The sequence below is a fragment of the Mesoplodon densirostris genome, chromosome 12 (assembly GCF_025265405.1).
Source record: "Mesoplodon densirostris isolate mMesDen1 chromosome 12, mMesDen1 primary haplotype, whole genome shotgun sequence".
Taxonomy (NCBI): Eukaryota; Metazoa; Chordata; class Mammalia; order Artiodactyla; family Ziphiidae; genus Mesoplodon; species Mesoplodon densirostris.
This window is the reverse complement of record NC_082672.1, coordinates 32,817,020-32,835,021: the sequence shown is the minus strand read 5'-3', so window position 1 is coordinate 32,835,021 and position 18,002 is coordinate 32,817,020. Positions and strand designations below refer to the sequence as shown.

General features: G+C 38.1%; 1 protein-coding gene across 4 annotated transcripts in view; it reads left to right on the top strand.

The window, feature by feature from the left end:
* TMEM200A (transmembrane protein 200A) overlaps nt 1-17,229 on the top strand; it is a 70,911-nt gene extending 53,682 nt beyond the window's left edge. For all 4 annotated transcript variants that reach the window (XM_060115222.1, XM_060115221.1, XM_060115220.1 and 1 more), the window contains one exon: nt 14,266-17,229. In XM_060115222.1, the coding sequence (XP_059971205.1) occupies nt 14,282-15,757 (1,476 nt within the window). In that variant the 5' untranslated portion in view covers nt 14,266-14,281 and the 3' untranslated portion in view covers nt 15,758-17,229. The remainder of the gene's footprint in view (nt 1-14,265) is intronic.
* The last annotated feature ends 773 nt before the right edge of the window (nt 17,230-18,002 follow it).

Below are 18,002 nucleotides of genomic sequence, written 5' to 3'. Positions count from 1 at the left end.
CAACTTTCTTCCATTTAAATCTGAATTAATCCTAAAATGACTTTTTAAGCAGGACATAGTCCTCAACTATTTTATGAGAAGGAATTACTCTCTGAGATCACAGGTCCAGCAGGGGAGCTATGATGGTGACAAGTGTCTCCGTCAACCAAGGCTTAAGGATTTTACCACTGAATTCTGTGTTCTGCTTGGGGATTGCTGACAGAAAGTGATACTACTTGGGTCTAAATCTCCAGTCTGACTTCATGCAGGTCCACTTGTGGCTTATCTTCCTTCTGTTTTCTCTGCTGGAAATTCCTCTCTGCCTCTCTGCTTTCCCTCCTCCCTTCTTTTAAGACTGCTTAAGGGTCACCTTCTTAATGAAACCTCTCCTGTTCATTCCCTCCCCCACCCCAAGGTCATTATCTCCTTTTGACCTTCTTTGTGCCCCATGAATACTCCCGTCATTGTGCCTAGAACAATTCTTAGTACTTGCTTGTCCCCCTGCTCTAGGCGCTCAGCCCAATAAGAGCACAGAGGATGTCAGATTCACTTCGGAGCTTTGGACATAGTCGGTGTTCAACTGGAAGAATTAGGAGTTATTTGATTACTTAATTACTTGATTTCATTATCTTATGCAGATTTTAGGAAGAAAGGATAGTCCTCTTTATCATTCAAAAAGTAATACAAAAATAATCCAGACTCCCTATAAATATATGGTTTAAAGCAAAGGATATTGAAGCCTTAATAAGCTGAGTGATTACTTCAATTCTCTATACCATTTTCATTTTGAAAACACAGCCAGTTCTTCAGGAGGTAGTGTCATGGTTACAGAAATTGTATAGTCAGAACTGGAGTTGGAAATCTTGTAAGATAGTTACTTACCTACAAATTGCATGTCTTCTTGAACTCTTAGCTCATTGGTATGAGGGGGATGTTGATAACTACTTTTCATAGTTATTGTGAGGATTTAATGAGCCAATATGAGAAAAAGCCAGCAAATGTTTGGTTAAACTCCAAAAGGATAAAAATAAAATCTGTGGTACAGCATGTAACTACAGCCAATCAAAAAAAAAATAGAGTACAGAAGCAAAAATTTACCACTATAACCCTACTAGTATTTGATTTTGATGGAAAAAAAATCAAGATTGAAGGCATTTTAAAACTCAGATTGAAGTCATGTGAATTTATAGGAAAGCTCACCCTTGGCATAAACTCATCTTAAATAAGCCCCAGGGTTGTTAATGCCTTGAAGAAAAGTTCAATGTAAATATACCTTCTTTAGGTTCAGATTAAGCAGGGAAAAGGCACGTATGAGGTAATCCTTGAGTGCAAGGGTGGTTTCCTTCCTGCCCCTCCATCCAGCTCCTGCCATAAGGCCCTGACCAGACATACCCTCACACTGGGATGACTCATGGGTCTCTGTAGACACTGGGCTATGCTACAAACAAAGGATGAAACAGGGTAAATGGAGGGGACAGAACAGAGATTTCACTGCAGAGCATGAAAATTAAATAAAATTCAGTCTTGCTCCATCATCTTTACGAGGAGATAAATATAAATCAGGTTAAGTGGAAGACCACTTCCCGGAGCCCCAGCCCAGTTTCCCCCTCATAATGAATCTGAAGATCTCTGTCCAGACTTGGTGGCTGCATGCTTTATGAGAATAATAATTTTGAAGTTGCCAGATAATCTCCATAAGAAATCCATTTGCATAACTGAATCAAAGTTGGAAGGTGAGAGTAACCAAAGGCTCTCAGCAAGGACTGAGATTTGGGGAAAGAAATCAAGCCACACCCCCTCTGAAAGCCAGAAGGGAGTTGTGTGAATAGATCAAGATGACCCGGGCACAGAGAAAGCTGATCAATCCTGATAAAAGATTTGCTTTACAATATACAGCATTATCCTTGAGCATGTTCTAGATTATAAATTGTTTAAAGGCAGGTACCAATTCTTAATTCATGCTTTATGTTGCCTTGCACCCAGTAAATGCAAGCGTTGCCCGGGTAGGTAAGAATTGTTTTCTGTGCCTCAAGATTATGATGTACCATAAGTAAATATTTCATTCCTGAATTTCTGGTTTAGTCTGGTTAGTGATTTTCACCACTTCCTATTTTTTTCAAGTTCTGCATTTTTGCCTCGAAGGCTACATTACACCTGTTTTTAAATTAGCAAGTCCACCGAATTATTCAAATGTCTATCGGATTGGTCTACTTTTTAATCTTATTTGATAAGTTACAGCATCCTGTTTTCTGCTCTGTATTTGATTAGAGTCCCAAAATGGAAATGAAATAAAAGCAGTGCACGCTCCTTACAAAAACGTGTATAATTTGGATATGTAGAAAGTGAGCGTTCTGTTAGGTATCCCCTGCAATCCCACTCTTCAAACATAAGCACCGTTAACAGTGAGGTTGCCTCCTGCGTTACTTCAGTGCATATTCAAACACGTCTGTGTGTTTGACATCAACAGGCCTGGACTCTTATTTCTGTTGTTAAATCTCAAAAATATGATGTGAAAAATTTTCTTTATTGGTCTATATCAATCATTTTTGATATCTGCATAATATTCTATTATACAGATGCAGCACAATCTTCTGTTGATGAACCTTTAAGTTATTTCCAATCTGTTGCCATTACTGTAGCACTGAATGCATGATTTTATGTGTACTTCTGCAAGTCTTTCTAAATGATGTCTTCATAGAAGTGAAATGGGGGGTGTGGCAAGAGGAATGGACAGTTAAACTTTGAAGTCATTCCCAAATTAACCTCAAAAAAGTACCAATTTGTCCTCTCATTGCCAGCTTATTAGAGTTTATTTTTTTACACTTCGCCAATAAGGGGCATAATCAATCCCTCTTTTTTTCATTTTTGTCAATTAGTAAGTGAAGTTATAACTTTACTTTTGATATTGTTTTAGTTTGCATTTCTCTGCTTGCTACTGAGTTGCCCTTTTCATTTGTTAGCTGGACATTTGTATTTTTTCTTCTGTGAATTGACTATTAATGTCTTTTGTCCATTTTTCTCTTGGATTGCTATCTCTCACAGGAAATTACCAATGAAGCAAACCATTCTAAAGTATAACTGATATTTGAAGCTAAAAATATCTCAGGCATGATCCCCAAATACCCTACCCTTGTAGAAAGTCGTAATGTGCCTGTATAATGTTTTTAGAAACACAGTTTTATCCCCTGTTGATGTTAGGTTAGGTCTCTCTTGAATCATTTTTACTGCTAAGCATTCTTTCCAGTCTTTTTCATATTGCTGACATTTCATACAGTCTATCATTCTTCTCAACTTTTCCCTTTTAGCTAATATATTTAGAGTCAGGATTTGTAGAAGATTCAGTAATCCCAGCAACCCCAGGAGGACAATTCCTGTCCTTATATAAATGTTTCTTTAAAAGAAGAGATGAAAAGAAGTAAGGACCTTTAAGGAAGTATATAGGAGTTGTTCATGCTTTCAGATAATTAATGTTTGCACTAATAATCCATAATTTTCTCCCCCAATACTTTTCTCCATCTTGTCCTCCACTTTTCCCACCTTTCCCTCTTCCTTCTTTTCTGCCCTTTGCCCATTTTCTCTGTCTTCCTCTCCCTCAGCAGCTCTGCATCAGTTAATTTTGTCTCCTGGAATTCTAGGTTAAAAGTCTCAGTTAAAACAGGCATTGATTGGTACTTTTTCTTGGGTGAAACAGTAGGCATTCCCATTCAGTAGGAGCGAGGCAAGGATGTCCACGTCATTCCTGTTGTGTACTTGTTTACCTTTGCTCTCTGGGTAGAGGGGGATGGTTAGATAATAGCAATTGTAGGTTTAAAATTGGGAAAGGGGAGGCAAAAATATATCTGGATGACATAATTATATTTCTAGAACTAAGCAAATGAACTGAAAAGTTTTTTATTTAAGTGAGCGAGTTCAGTAAAGTAGCTTAGTACTAAATTAATGTACAAAAATCAGTAGCCTTCCTACATCCAAACAACAATCACTCAAAGATAGAAATGATACTGACAGAAAACACACCAATGTGCAATAGAAACCCAGTGACAAAATGCCCAAGAAATAAAAAGTAACAAAAATTAAGAAAGACCTATGTTTAAAAAAACTATAACATAAAATTAAACTCTTTAGATAAAATGCTACTGTGGTACAACTCCAAGTTTCCCTATAGTTATGTAGAAATTTAGCATGATCCCAATAAAAATACTAACCGGATTTTAAAAAATCAAATTCTAAAGTTCGTAGGCAACATAAAATGTGTAACAAGAGACAAGAAACTTTTGGCAAAGGAGAAAGAGAATGGGCTAATCTTATCAGATATTCAAATATGTATTTTAATACAAATGGTAATTAAATCAGTTTGGTTCTGGCAAACTAATAGACTGATTAATGGAACAGAATGGTAAGTCTATTTTTTTTAGAATTTTATTTTATTTATTTTTTTATATAGCAGGTTCTTATTATTTATCCATTTTATACATATTTGTGTATATATGTCATTCTCTTAATATTGATCCATATGCACATGAGATTTGGTATATAGTACTGATATATGAAAGTAATACGTAATGGAAGTAGCATTTCAAACCGAGAAAGGAGTGACTGATTACCTGTGAACAAAGTAGATCCCTATCTCAGTTCTTACACAAAAAGGAATTCCAGATACATCAGAAAATTAAAATGGAAGATAATTGGCATATAAAATTATTAGAAGAAAACATGGGAAAATTTTTAATATAATCTAACATTGAAGAAGGTCTTTCTAATGATTATATGAGGCCATCAATCAACATACTGATAAGGTTAACCACATACAATTGGAATCTTCTGTTTGGTTAAAGATACAATGAAAAAAAGTAAAACTATAAATTGAATATGTTTGCCAGGCATATCACTACCAGAGAGCTGATTTCTTCAGTATATGAACAGCTTGTATAAATCAATTGTGAAAAACCAAATGAGAAAATATTCTCCCCCCTCTCTGGAAATAGCTAGGAGAAATCCAACACTGTGCTTACCTCTGGGAAGGGGAACTAGAGAAAACAGGAGTGGGAGAGACTTCTTCACTTTATACTGTTGGGTTTTTACCTTGAGCACAAGTAATTCCCAAATAGAGAAGATAAGAGAAACACAGACTGGCCAACAAATACTTTTTTTTTAAACTGGAAGCCTAAAAATATGTTTTCCTCAATTCCCCTTGCTGCCACTAACCTGTACAAATAGGAGAAGAGAGGGAAGAAAATGAAAATAAAAATAGTTACATGCATCCCCACTGCCTCCTGTATTTTTTTTTCAATACGTTTACCAATAGTAGAGTTTCTCTAAAGGACCTGTGGCATATGTCCCCTAAATGCTAAAGGACATTTGTATTCCCAAGTTTAATAGATTCTTTTTTAGTGTGAGTTGTGGACTTTGGTCTTGCCATCCCTCACAAGGCCTCTCTTCATACCACTTTCCATTTTGCCTGAAAGGCAATCCTGCTCAGATTTTACTTAAGGGGAAAAAAAGTAAATTCTCTAGATGGACTTTGAACTATTTCCTAATGTTTTTCTAGGGTTTTAAAAATGCTATGTAGCTTAGAGCTACTGTCAGTTGGAAAACTTTATAAGAAATTTGATGTACTACCGTACTGTTACCGTGGATTAAAAGATGACGTGGCTCACTGCTAATTCAGATGGTGTTTTTGCTCTGGTGAGAGGTGGTTCCTTCTTTACAGTAGAGAAGAAGGTAAGACCCTTTGCATCCTTAACGGTATTGGCACAGCTGTGTTCCATGCAAAACTGACAGACGTATACAAGATATTGGCTAGAAAGTGGAGCAACTGGGATTGAAACTTCCTACTGCCCTCCAGCTTTCCCCCTTGTCCTATAGGAATGTCAGCGTGTGTTTAGATTTTTCCAGACATTTAAAAATCACTGGAAAGGACATTACTACTTTTTAGAGTCTCACTTTCCAATATTGTCTTCAAAAACATGGTCACCCTACCTGTAAGTGAAGTTACAAAATACGCTCTCCTACAGAGGAGAGATCTTTATAAAAAGTCCAATTTGTGATTTTAAATACTTCAGCTCTTTATGCAGGAATATTTCAGCTAATTTCCTGCATCTTAGTAAATTTATGACTTCTTTAGTGATAGCTTCTTTACACCAATTTCAAGTCGACTTCCTGTCAGGAAACAAAGTGAACAGGGAGTGTGACAATCCTTCTAAGGACTTGTCCAGATTTGAAGAATGGGGATCCAGGGCGGGGAGTATATTTCTACTTTGGAGAAAGAGGTTCTGATTTCTTCTGTTCCTGTGGAAAATGTCTCCCACTGGCTCTCAGCAGAGTTTTATCTAACAGCTCATTATGGATCTGTTATTTGGCCTCCTGAAGACTTTTGCATTCCATGGGCTTCCTGGCTTTTAGCCCTTGGAAAGAAATTGTTCCACGTCATTGTTACACAGCTCATAATTGGTTTAAGCCCATATTTTAAAGTTTGTCAGGCTGGCAGGTTATGAAAGCGTCAGCAACAAAGAACATATATAGATTTCCAAGTGCATTTTCCATTCCTAGCATTTTCTGCATGTTTAAGAGGTACTTGACCATAGAATGATATTTTATCTTTAATGACTGGGTATCATGCTGCTAATTATCAAAAAATTCTGTATTTCCCTTTAGTTCTAGCATTCATGTGGAAGTAGAGCTATACTAACTATTAAGAAACCGTTCTCTCTATGGTAGGCCAGCAAAGGTCTTCAGAATGTACATAAAATCATAGATTAAACTTTTTGTCACAAAATTCACATTTTGTAAATTTTCACTTTATGTCACCCTTTCAGCATCTTCTCTAGTTCTCATATCCCCAACCCATATTCTTCATTTTCAATCTGTTTTATGTCCAGGTGTCCCAATGGAAACAAAATGGTGCTTGCAGAATTCATCAGATTACTCAGGCATATGATTTAATTGCATCACTAAGTAAAAACATCAGATGAACTGGTTTGGGGTTTTCTACCTTGTTTTTATTATTGCTATTATTTTTTGACAGGGACAAGTCTCCAAATCTCAACAAATAGAATGAATTGAAAAGAAAATCATGCTTTATTCTTTCTGTAACATATTTCCCACCTGTCTCTCTCTTACATACACTCAACTCTTCTTTGCAACCACCAAATTATTAACGCTTCTGCCACTAAAATACACAGACGCCACTCAGATAGTTTTTGACTCTAAATTCCGGGACAAACTTGCAGTCATAATTTCCTTCCCATATACAGTGACCCATCATTAATTATTTAACTCAATATATTAAAATACATTTTTAGTTTGCCTACCTGAACAATGAAAGGGTTAATAATAATAAACAGTGAAGGGTTAATAGCTATTGTTTATTGAGAAATTACTGTAATCAGCACTATAGTGAACACTTTATATGCTTCATTTTATCCTCAAGAAGACCTTAAAATCAGACACAGCTGACATCACTGATGTAGACCTTAGTTCCCAGACACTGAGCTGTGCTTTGCATTTATCATTTCCTTTGCTTTACAACAACCTTATTGGTACTATCCTCATTTTACAGGTGAGGAAACTGAGGCTCCAAAGGTTGAGCCAGTTTTTCAAGGATGGCTATTAAGTGGTGTGTAGGGATTCAAGTCCCCCCAGGTCTTCTGCCCCAGTGTACTGTATCCTCTGTATTAAAGATGGGTTTTGCCATTTTATACATGAAGGAACTGAGAGGAGGAAAGTTTAAAACAGCATGCCCAAGGTTGCATGGCTATCAAGTGATGAAGCTAGGGTGTGAACCCCTGTCTTTCTGATTTCAAGGCCCATGTGCAAAACCATTATGCTACACATTAAAAAATGATTTCTACTCTATTCTTATTTTTTAAACTTTAATATGATTGAGCTATCTGTCACCCATAGGCATTTTCTCTTTCAACTCTGGTAAAGATATAGATTAGAAATCCTCCTCTAAAAGTTTAAAATGTCTCTACAGGCAAGAAGGTCCTAAAACTGTTCTAGGTTGAACAGAAAATATTTCCATCTGACACATCTGTGGATACCACATGGGGTTTTAATATAATGCTTTTGTTTGGTCCTGAAGGCATAGATTAATTTTCACTTCCTTTTGGCAGATAGCCTCACTGTCTGGCAACTTTTTAAACCTCAAGATTAGAATAAAAATTCAAAGTATACGTAAGACAATATCAAATATATTTAAAATAATAGGCACACTTCAGCTGAGAAGAGGAAGAAAAACTGTAGGGCGAGGACTCTTGTGAAACAGTGAGGAACGAGAATGACTTAGAATCTGCATGGCAAACTCCTACTGATGCACCAGGTCTCCATGACCTGCTGCTGTTTCTTGGAAGCTTCTCTTGATTCCTCCAGATAGTGTGGAAGAGCATTCTCTAGTATAGCTCCATCAGAGCAATTCATTCATTCTACTTTAAATGTGTACTTTGACTGCTTTCCCACTGGACCCCATACTTTTTGAAATCAAGAATCGGGTGTTATTATCTTTGTGTCCCTAGTTACTAGCATATTTCAGTCATAGTCAAGCCTTCATCAAGGCAGTTCACAGTCAACAAATAAACTTGCTGAGCACTTAACTACACCCCAGGCACTGAGCGAGGCATTGGAAGATAGCATGAAAAATAATACAAAGAGGAATATCTAACCAAGAATGAACATTGGCCTGGGAGTCTGAAAACTTAAATTCCAATCCTATTCTTTCTGCTAATTCATTGTTAGATCTTAGACAACATTCCTGTTTCTAGCTGGCTAAAAGGAATGTCTGGATTCAAAGTCTTCTAAAACTTTCAACTCTGCAAGTCTATTTACTTACCATTACCTTAGATATGAGCATGTGAATGCATTTAGAATCACATCTGGTGTACAACAGGCTCACGTGTGGTCAGAACAGTAGGTCAGTGTGGTCAGAAGAAGACTTAAGTGTACAAGAATAAACTTCCATGGGGCTGTGAATACTAAAAACTTGTATGGATTAGGGCTGTGAAAAGTGAATTCCAGAATGTGCTTAAACTTGTAAAAAGGGTAAAGGAAAACAATAAGGCTTTTAGAAGTATAATGAGAGCAAGAATAGGAGAGGGTAAACCTGACAGTTAGACGGGATGGTGTAGTGTTGATACGTGATACACAGGCAGAAATCCTCCTAGTCAAGGAGAAAGAGCTTTCAGCTGAAAGGTGTACAATAAACATGGTCCAGAGGGGAGATGAGCCCAAGGTAGACGAGTAGATGTTAAGTGTGCTTGAAAGAATGCAAGAGTCTGCGTCTGTAGTGAGAAAGGTAGCAAATGAAATTGAATTCCTACTGATGACTTCTGAGCTCTATGATGAGTGAGTATGATGGCAAAGGCCTGGAGATAGCCCAACAGGATCCTGGTTTGCACAGGGAAGAAGCAGGTGTGTTGTGCGAAATTTAAGCTGCTGATCTTTATAGCTGTTGCTAGAAAAATTGTAGCTGATTTATGAACACTGAGAATGAAAAACAGGACGATTGATATGTAGCTAAAAGTTAACCCGAACTAATTTTTTTTTTTGTTTTGTGTTCTTAACAGAAGAATATCTGTCTTTTAGCTTGGTATTTGACAAAATCGTGATATCTCTGGAGAATATGGGAACACAGAGTGTAGCTGACCCTCTTTTTAGGCTAGTTGAATGACCCCCTCAAAAAAATAGCTGCTAATCATTATATTCTTTAGGCCAGGACACATATTTTGAGCCCTATATCTACTACAGTACCAGATATCAGTTTTTACTGATTACATGAATTAACTATGTCCACCTAGGACGAGGTCTCTAGGGGAATACCACAGGGCTTTCTTCAATGTTCAGGAGTTTGGATGAAGCCTTGGATCCAGAGAGACTGATAAACAAAAACTCTGTGCCCAAGTTGACAAAATGAAATTCAGTGTAGAAAAATTCTTCACTTGGATTTTTGAGGAAATAAGCCCCAGCCCTACCCTATCCAGGATGGCAGAGTAGGGAGGGGAGTCGGGGTGGAGGGTGGTCTCTTCTGAGTCTGCTCCTTCATATGCTGAAGGTGATCTAGACAGATGTGAGAGGCCAGTGCTCACCCAAGGATGGGTCTTCACCCTCATCTGCTCCCCAGGAAATGGAAATGGAAGTCAGTTGGTTCATAGTCACAGTTTTAAAGGCACAAAGCATTCTTTAGGGTCTGGTGTTCGGGCAGAAACAGGAATCAAAATTAGAAAACGGACAGGGAAAGAAGACCTCAAGGAAAACCAAATTCAGAGCAAATTCAGAGGTCCATCCCCTTCTCAAATTCTGTAAGAGCATACGCTCTGGAGCCACCTCTGAGCTGTGTGACCTTAGGCAAGTCACCTAAACTCTCTGAGCCTCAGCTTTCTCATCTGCAAAATAGAGATCATAATGATCATAATGGTTGTGTCCACCTCCAGAATTGATGTGAGAATAAATATGTTCTTATACCTAAAACCCTTCGAGTGGTGCCTGACTACGAGCACTGTGTGTTAGCCATTATTACAGTTATTGTTATTGTTATTATTAAAACTTAGAAGGATGCTATGATTTGTTACAATAAGAAAACTGTAGTTAATGGGGTCCCTATGCTCCAATCCCTTCACCACCAGCAAAAAAAGAAAAGTCATACAAGTGTAGGATGGAAGAGATGTGGCTTTGCAGCATAAATAAAGAAGTAGACTTAAGCTGTTTTTGCATATACTGAGCACATTGGACCAAGCTGACATGGCAGTTTGAAGATGCTGAGGCCTGTGCATTCACTGCCTCTAGGTTTTATAGTTTCATTAAGTTTCTTATTGCAAAGCTGCCTTTAGCATCCTCATGTTATTTCCCAATATCAGTCCCTCATTACGGCTTTCGTTTACAAGTTGAGATTCATTTTCCTAAGATGACAACAACTGTGTTTTGCATCTTCCTCCAACTCCATTGAGCGTGAGTGTAGCATTCAAGCATTCGGGAATAACTCTTGCTCCCTCCCAAGACCTGGCCCTCCCCCTCCCTCTCTAGCCTTGCCTGGTTCCCTCCCTCAGTGCTGCACTGGGTGCCAAAGGCTGGGCAGAGCTCTGTTCCCCAGACTTTCTTTTTCTTGACCTTACCCGAAGTACCATTCACTTGATTTTTTTTTACTGTGATAAATGTTAGAATGCTCTTGCCTGCATGAAGCCTGCTGTCAAGGTCCTCCCTGATTGAAACTTTTATTCTAGGTGTTACCACGTTATGTTTTATGTAGGTGTATGAGCCCCTTCGTTAGCTTTCAAGCTCTTTGAAGCAGGGACTGAGTTTGCGCACTTTTGCTTTGCTAACTCAGGGTCAGTTTGGGGTCCTGAATCCCAAGAGAGGCTCACTTAGTGTTGAATTGCCTTGATTGGAATTGAGGGAGGACACTGACACCCACCCTGAGCTTGCCGATCCTTGGGCGTGTTGGTGCCCCTGTCCGGCTGGCCAGGGCGGACTGGCTGAAGAAGCTGTGTGAGCCTCCGTCTCCCCCTCATTCTCATCTCGATTTATAAACTCCTCCAGGAATCTTTCCTCCCTTCATTCACACTCTTAAACGGCCCTTGCTTTTTCTTCCTGTCTCTTCTGACTGACTTTGCTTGCTCACAAAACAGCCCAGTCACTCACTGCACTTTTCCACCTTCTCTCCTCATCTATATTTCTCAAACTATTTTTTTTCTCTTCCAGCCCCTTTTCTTCTATCAGCTTCAGGAATAGAAAATGGCATCACTAGCAGAAAATGTTTTCCCAAGTTGGGGAGGACTGGGAATGTGTATGGAATGGGAATTCACCGAGGTTGCTTTTAAACCAGATGCGAGTCTTTTGCCCTTGCTTTCATTCTATTCAGAAAGAGTTTAGACAAAATCCTTATCCTGCCATTATGGAAATAATTGAGTTAGATGGCTCCTATGTAATCTAAGCATTTTTTACAGAGCTTGAAACTGTTTTTGGTTCAAGAAAACATAGGTTGACACTAAGCTTTGTTTTAGCCAAGGTTTGGGAAAGGTTCTAAGCTATGGTATGTATACTTTGATAAATTTAGAGCTATGGGTTATAATATGCTTTGTTCTTCCAATATTCAACTACTTTAATCTAACTTACAATTCCAACGAAGGCTGGATTTACTCACCAGCCAGTTCAGCTAGCTAAAATTCTAGATACCATCCATGACCCTGTTATTTAAGGACAATTCAAAAATCATAAATAGAAATTCAAAAGGAGAGCTTGATTTTGCAAGACAGAATTCGATGCCATGAAGCAACCCTCTCAGAAATTTGCCAGAGACCTTGTGGGTCTTAAAATATTCTCTGTTTCCTACCAGCCAGATTTGGCAGCTTGAGATCTATTCATCACAAATAATGACAAATATTTTACCAAGTCACAAAATGTTGCTTTTTATTTTGGTATTAAATTTGTTCAAATTTTTAACTAGGAAAGTTAATATAGTAATATTTTGATTATATAGCAAATCTCAGGAAAAGTATTACTCCCTTACTAAGCATTTTAGCAAATATCTCTTGACACTAGCTATGTGTAAGTTATGATATTAAATATTTCTGATAATAAAAATGTGGATTGAACTTAACGTTTGACCACAAGAAGTGGAAGAACAAAGACATTATAATATGGTGAGTGCCATAGAACACTTGCTAAAATGCTCTGAGGAATGAACTCGTGTGGGAGTTTGCTTAGTGAGTCACAAAAGGCTTTATAAAGGAAGTGGAATATCAGCTTCAGTGATTAGCCAGCTGATAATATGTGAGATATGTGAAAAGGGGGATCTAGACAGATGAAACATTATTAACGGAGTCTCAGAAATAGTATAGTATGGAGTACAGGCAATATGGTTGTGTTTTAGTTTTTGTAAATGAAAGAGAGCAGTTGGAGATGAAGCTAAATTCAGTAGTTGAATTCATGGGTTTGAAATCTCAGATTAAAACTTTGGTAAGTAGTGGAGAATATTTTATCCATTCTTCCACTCTTTAAACAACTTCAGAACTGTATTTTAGGATAACTAATCTGCCCTCAGTGCATAAGCTTGATTGTGGAGGAAGAGAAATGGAGTTTGGAAGACCAGTTAGGAAGTTATTATAATGGTCTAGTAAGAGTTCATAAGACCTGCACTAGGCTGGGAAAAGCAGGATTGGAATGAAGGGGTAGAATTGAGAGACATTCTATAGTGAACATTTCTAGGAGTTAGAACCTGATTGGAAGACGAGAGGAAGAAGGAAGGGAGGAGTTAAAGATAACTATGGAGAGTCAAGCCTGAGAACTGAGAGCATTGAAAAAGTCAGACAAGTCAAGTAGTATGGGTAGAAGATGAGTCCAGCTCTGTGTGTTGTGGGATGGAAGGTGAGTTCAGCTTTGCTAGAGGAGCACGAATGTACGTATATATGTCCCCAATGGAGAGCTGGAAATGTGAAATTGAAACTCAGGCTACAGTTTGAAATACAGACTTGGGACTCATTAGCTTAAAGGAAATGGTGGAAAGTGTGGGAGGGAAAATGAATACCAAGGGGGAGCATAAAGAGAAGATGGCCAAGGACAGGACACTGGAGGGAAGGTGGTCTACTTTTAGGCAAGAGAGGATGAGCCAAAATCGAAATAGTCAGTGAAGTCAGGGAAGAGCCAGAAGACAGTATCATAAATAGCTGGACAAGAGAGAGTTTCAAGAAAGGAAGGGTCATGTAATATCCATGGAAAGAGAGAAGTGAGGAAGATGAGAATTGAGCAGGAGAAATTAAACGTGGTAGGTAAGAGTTCATTGGTGACTTTCACAAGAATGGTCTTAGAACTGTGAGTTGCTGGAATGTATTCTATTTGTAAATCTAGAGTTTGTTTGGGGCCTATTAAGTGTTCTGGATTTTTCTGTTTCTTTAAAATAACAGATAATGAAGGATGATGTATGTGTGTGTGTGTGAGAGAGAGAGAGACAGAGACAGAGAATATGTGTATCTTGTGACCAAGGAACTGTTTTATATAATAAGTGATAAAATTATTTAAGTAAAATATACCTTGAGCTCACATTTCATTAATAATAGAAACACTAATTCAGCCAAAAAAGGAAATCTCCAGAATTTTACATTAGTCAATAAACAAAACTTCTACCCAAATTAAAGACTTATTCCTCGGCCCCATTGCATTACATGAAACAATAACAACAACAATATACAGGTTAGCCAAAATGTTCGTTCAGGTTTTTCCACAACATCTTATATAAACAATTGCTGAACTGCTGTGCATACCTCAGAACATACTTAGATTGTCGTCTTTTTCTCTTCTTTTCAGAATAAAAGACTGAACTATGATAGCAACTGGTGGAGTGATAACTGGCCTGGCCGCCTTGAAGAGGCAAGACTCTGCCAGATCGCAGCATCATGTCAACCTCAGCCCGTCACCTGCTGCCCAGGAGAAGAAACCGGTCAGGCGTCGACCTCGGGCCGACGTCGTGGTTGTTCGTGGCAAAATCCGGCTTTATTCCCCATCTGGTTTCTTCCTCATTTTAGGAGTCCTTATCTCCATTGTAGGAATCGCAATGGCAGTCCTTGGATATTGGCCTCAAAAAGAACGTTTTCTCGATGCTGAGACAACATTGTCAACAAACGAAACTCAGGTCATCCGGAGCCAAGGTGGTGTGGTAGTTCGCTTCTTTGAGCAGCATTTGCATTCTGATAACATGAAAATGCTTGGACCTTTCACAATGGGGATTGGCATTTTCATTTTCATCTGTGCTAATGCCATTCTTCACGAGAACCGTGACAAAGAAACAAAAGTCATACATATGAGGGATATCTATTCCACAGTCATCGACATCCACACGCTAAGAATCAAGGAGCAAAAGCATATGAATGGCATCTACCCTGGTTTAATGGGGGAAACGGAAGTCAAACAGAATGGGAACTCCTGTGCCTCGAGACTGGCAGCAAATACCATTGCTTCTTTTTCAGGTTTTAGGAGCAGTTTTCGGATGGACAGCTCTGTTGAGGAGGACGAGCTGGTGAGAAATGAAAGTAAGAGTTTTGGACATCTTATGCCACCTTTGCTCTCTGCCAGCTCTAACTCTGTTTGTGGCCTCTATCCACCTCCTTCCCAGACAACTGATGATAAGACCAGTGGCCCTAAGAAATGTGAAACCAAGTCAATTGTGTCATCGTCCATCAGTACTTTTACATTGCCTGTGATCAAACTTAATAATTGCGTTATTGATGAGCCCAGTATAGATAACATCACTGAGGATGCTGATAACCTCAAAAGTCGGTCGAGGAATTTGTCAATGGACTCCCTTATGGTCCCTTTGCCCAATACTAGTCAGTCCTTCCAGCCAGTCAGTATGATGCTCCCAAGGAATAATTCCGTTGGGGAGTCACTGTCAAGTCAGTACAAGTCCTCTGTGGCCCTTGGACCTGGGGCTGGACAGCTCTTGTCTCCTGGGGATGCTAGAAGACAATTTGGGTCCAACACATCCTTGCATTTGCTCTCATCACACTCAAAATCCTTAGACTTAGACCGGGGTCGCTCCACCTTAACCGTTCAGGCAGAACAACGGAAACATCCAAGTTGGCCTCGGTTGGATCGAAGCAACAGCAAAGGATACATGAAACTAGAGAACAAAGAGGACCCGATGGAGAGGCTGCTTGTACCCCAAGCTGCAATCAAGAAAGACTTTACCAATAAGGAGAAGCTTCTTATGATTTCAAGATCTCACAATAATTTGAGTTTTGAACATGATGAGTTTTTGAGTAACAACTTGAAGCGGGGAACTTCTGAAACAAGGTTTTAATGTTGAAAAAATATCTTATTTTACAAGGCTATATATTCTAAGCCTATTTTCACCAGTGTTCCCTTGTTAAAGCCTTGATTGTAAGCCTTTTTAATCAAATGGTTTGTGGTGTATTAGACCTGGCTGCTTAATTCTGTAATGGAGATGGTTATATGTTTGGATTACTTAGGATTGCAGTACTCTATATTACTAGATATGAAGTTATTTTTTTCTGTTCCCTTGAAAGCATGGGCTCTTTCATTAATCTGAATACAAAATACTTCCATCCAAATAAAAGTTCCTATTCTTTACTTTAAAGTTCTTTCACTGATGGTCATATTCATAGAGCAAAGTGTCCAGTTTAGAAAAGGCAGGGTACCAAAGTGTAGACTAGAAGTGCCAAATTCAATGAAAATCTTAGGTGTCATTTTCTGAAAAATTGCTTTTATATAGGATTGGTTAAATTATTTAAAAGGAAAAAGGTCTAGCTTCTGTGCAAGCTAAATAATGTGAATTGGTTAAATTGGCTTAGTTCTGAGTAGCTAATTGACAAGAATTGGTTGAGTTTGGTTGTGACTAGTACTCTGAGCTCTAGGTAGGTACTATTTTTTTCAATATCAGTTCTATTTTAGTGATATTCTATTAAGAAACCATGTATTCAAGAGCCATGGCTGAGAATGCCAGATATTCTTAGGGGTAAATATCAAAATGATCAGCTATAACTTTAGATATTCAGAATCAAAATTTCTTTGCAACTGACTTGAAAAATGAATGAACCAATTTAGTGTTTAGAAGTGCTATCTTGAAATAATTATATATATGAAGAAAAGATTGACTAATGAATAAAAATACATACTAGTTAATGCTAACTAGTTTCAGTACCTTTTCCTAGCTGTCTCTCTTATCATCTAATATGCACTCACTCCCACATCCTTTTCCCCCAATATTTTTTAGATCCTGTTATTTGGAAGATAATCAGCTAACCTTGACATTTCTTTTATCGTTGCATATCACTAAGTTGGTGGTTGAAGAAAATTTAGTCCTTGATACATTGCCTTGAAATTTACCTTATGCTAGAAAGCCTTATGATAACTCCAAAGACTTTCTTACGGTGTAATAAATATTTTCGATTGTGGTTCTCAGTTATTGAAGATAATAAATATTAAAATGGATTTTCCATCAGAAAATTTTCATGTTTTCCATTAAGGTAACCTAATTTTAAAAAATTGTTTAACGGAATACTCAGGAAATTTTACAAGTTTTTCCCAATGCATACACATTTCTGAACATCAGTATTGCAGTTGTTATGGAAGAGGAGAAGGAAGATATCTTTGTATTTGTAGCTCCCCACAATTCCACCTTGTATTAGCATCACGAGCTTCCTTGGACTGAGGCACAGTGTTACTTATTAGAACATCAAGCCTGTGTATTGTAATGGAGTGGGCTTAATATTTTATGATAAAGCATTTAATAAACCTCCAGTCTTAATATAAGTGTGTGTTCTTCATACATTTCTATTATTTTTTGAGTAAAATATATTTCTGTTCAAAGTACCATTTTTCAAACTTTCAGATACATTCTACTGAAGGTGCTTGATACCCTAGCATCTGCATTGGGTGCTCTGGATTTTTTATTTTGCTTCTATTAGGTTAAAGAACTAGGTCAATCCACCTGTTGTATTAAGCTATTTTCATACTTTGTTATTTGGATGTGATGGTTAATTTTATGTGTCAAGTTGACTGGGCTAAGGGATGTCCAGATTTCTAGGTGGGTCTGTTAGGGTGTCTCCCGAAGAGACTAGAATTTCAATTGGTAGACTGAGTAAAGATAATTGCCCTCACCGATGCAGGTGGATCTAATCCAATCTACTGAAGGACTGAACAGGACAAAAAGGCAGAGGAAGGATGAATTCCCTCCCTCTACTTGAGCTGGGGCATCCATTTTCTCCTGCCCTAGGACATCAGTGCTCCTGGTCCACAGGCCTTTGGACTCAGACTGGGACTTAACGCCATTGGCTCCCTTGGTTTTTTGGTCTTTGAGTTTGGGCTAGAACTACCACTTGCTTTCCTGGGCCTCTCTAGCTTGCAGGCAGATGGCAGATAGTAGGATTTCTTGGCTCCAGAGCCAATCCTTCAAAATAAATATGTGTGTGTGTGTGTGTCTGTGTGTATATATATATATATATATATATATATATATATATATATATATATCTGATCTTCTATTGGTTTAGTTTCTCTGGAGAACCCTGACTAATACACTTAGG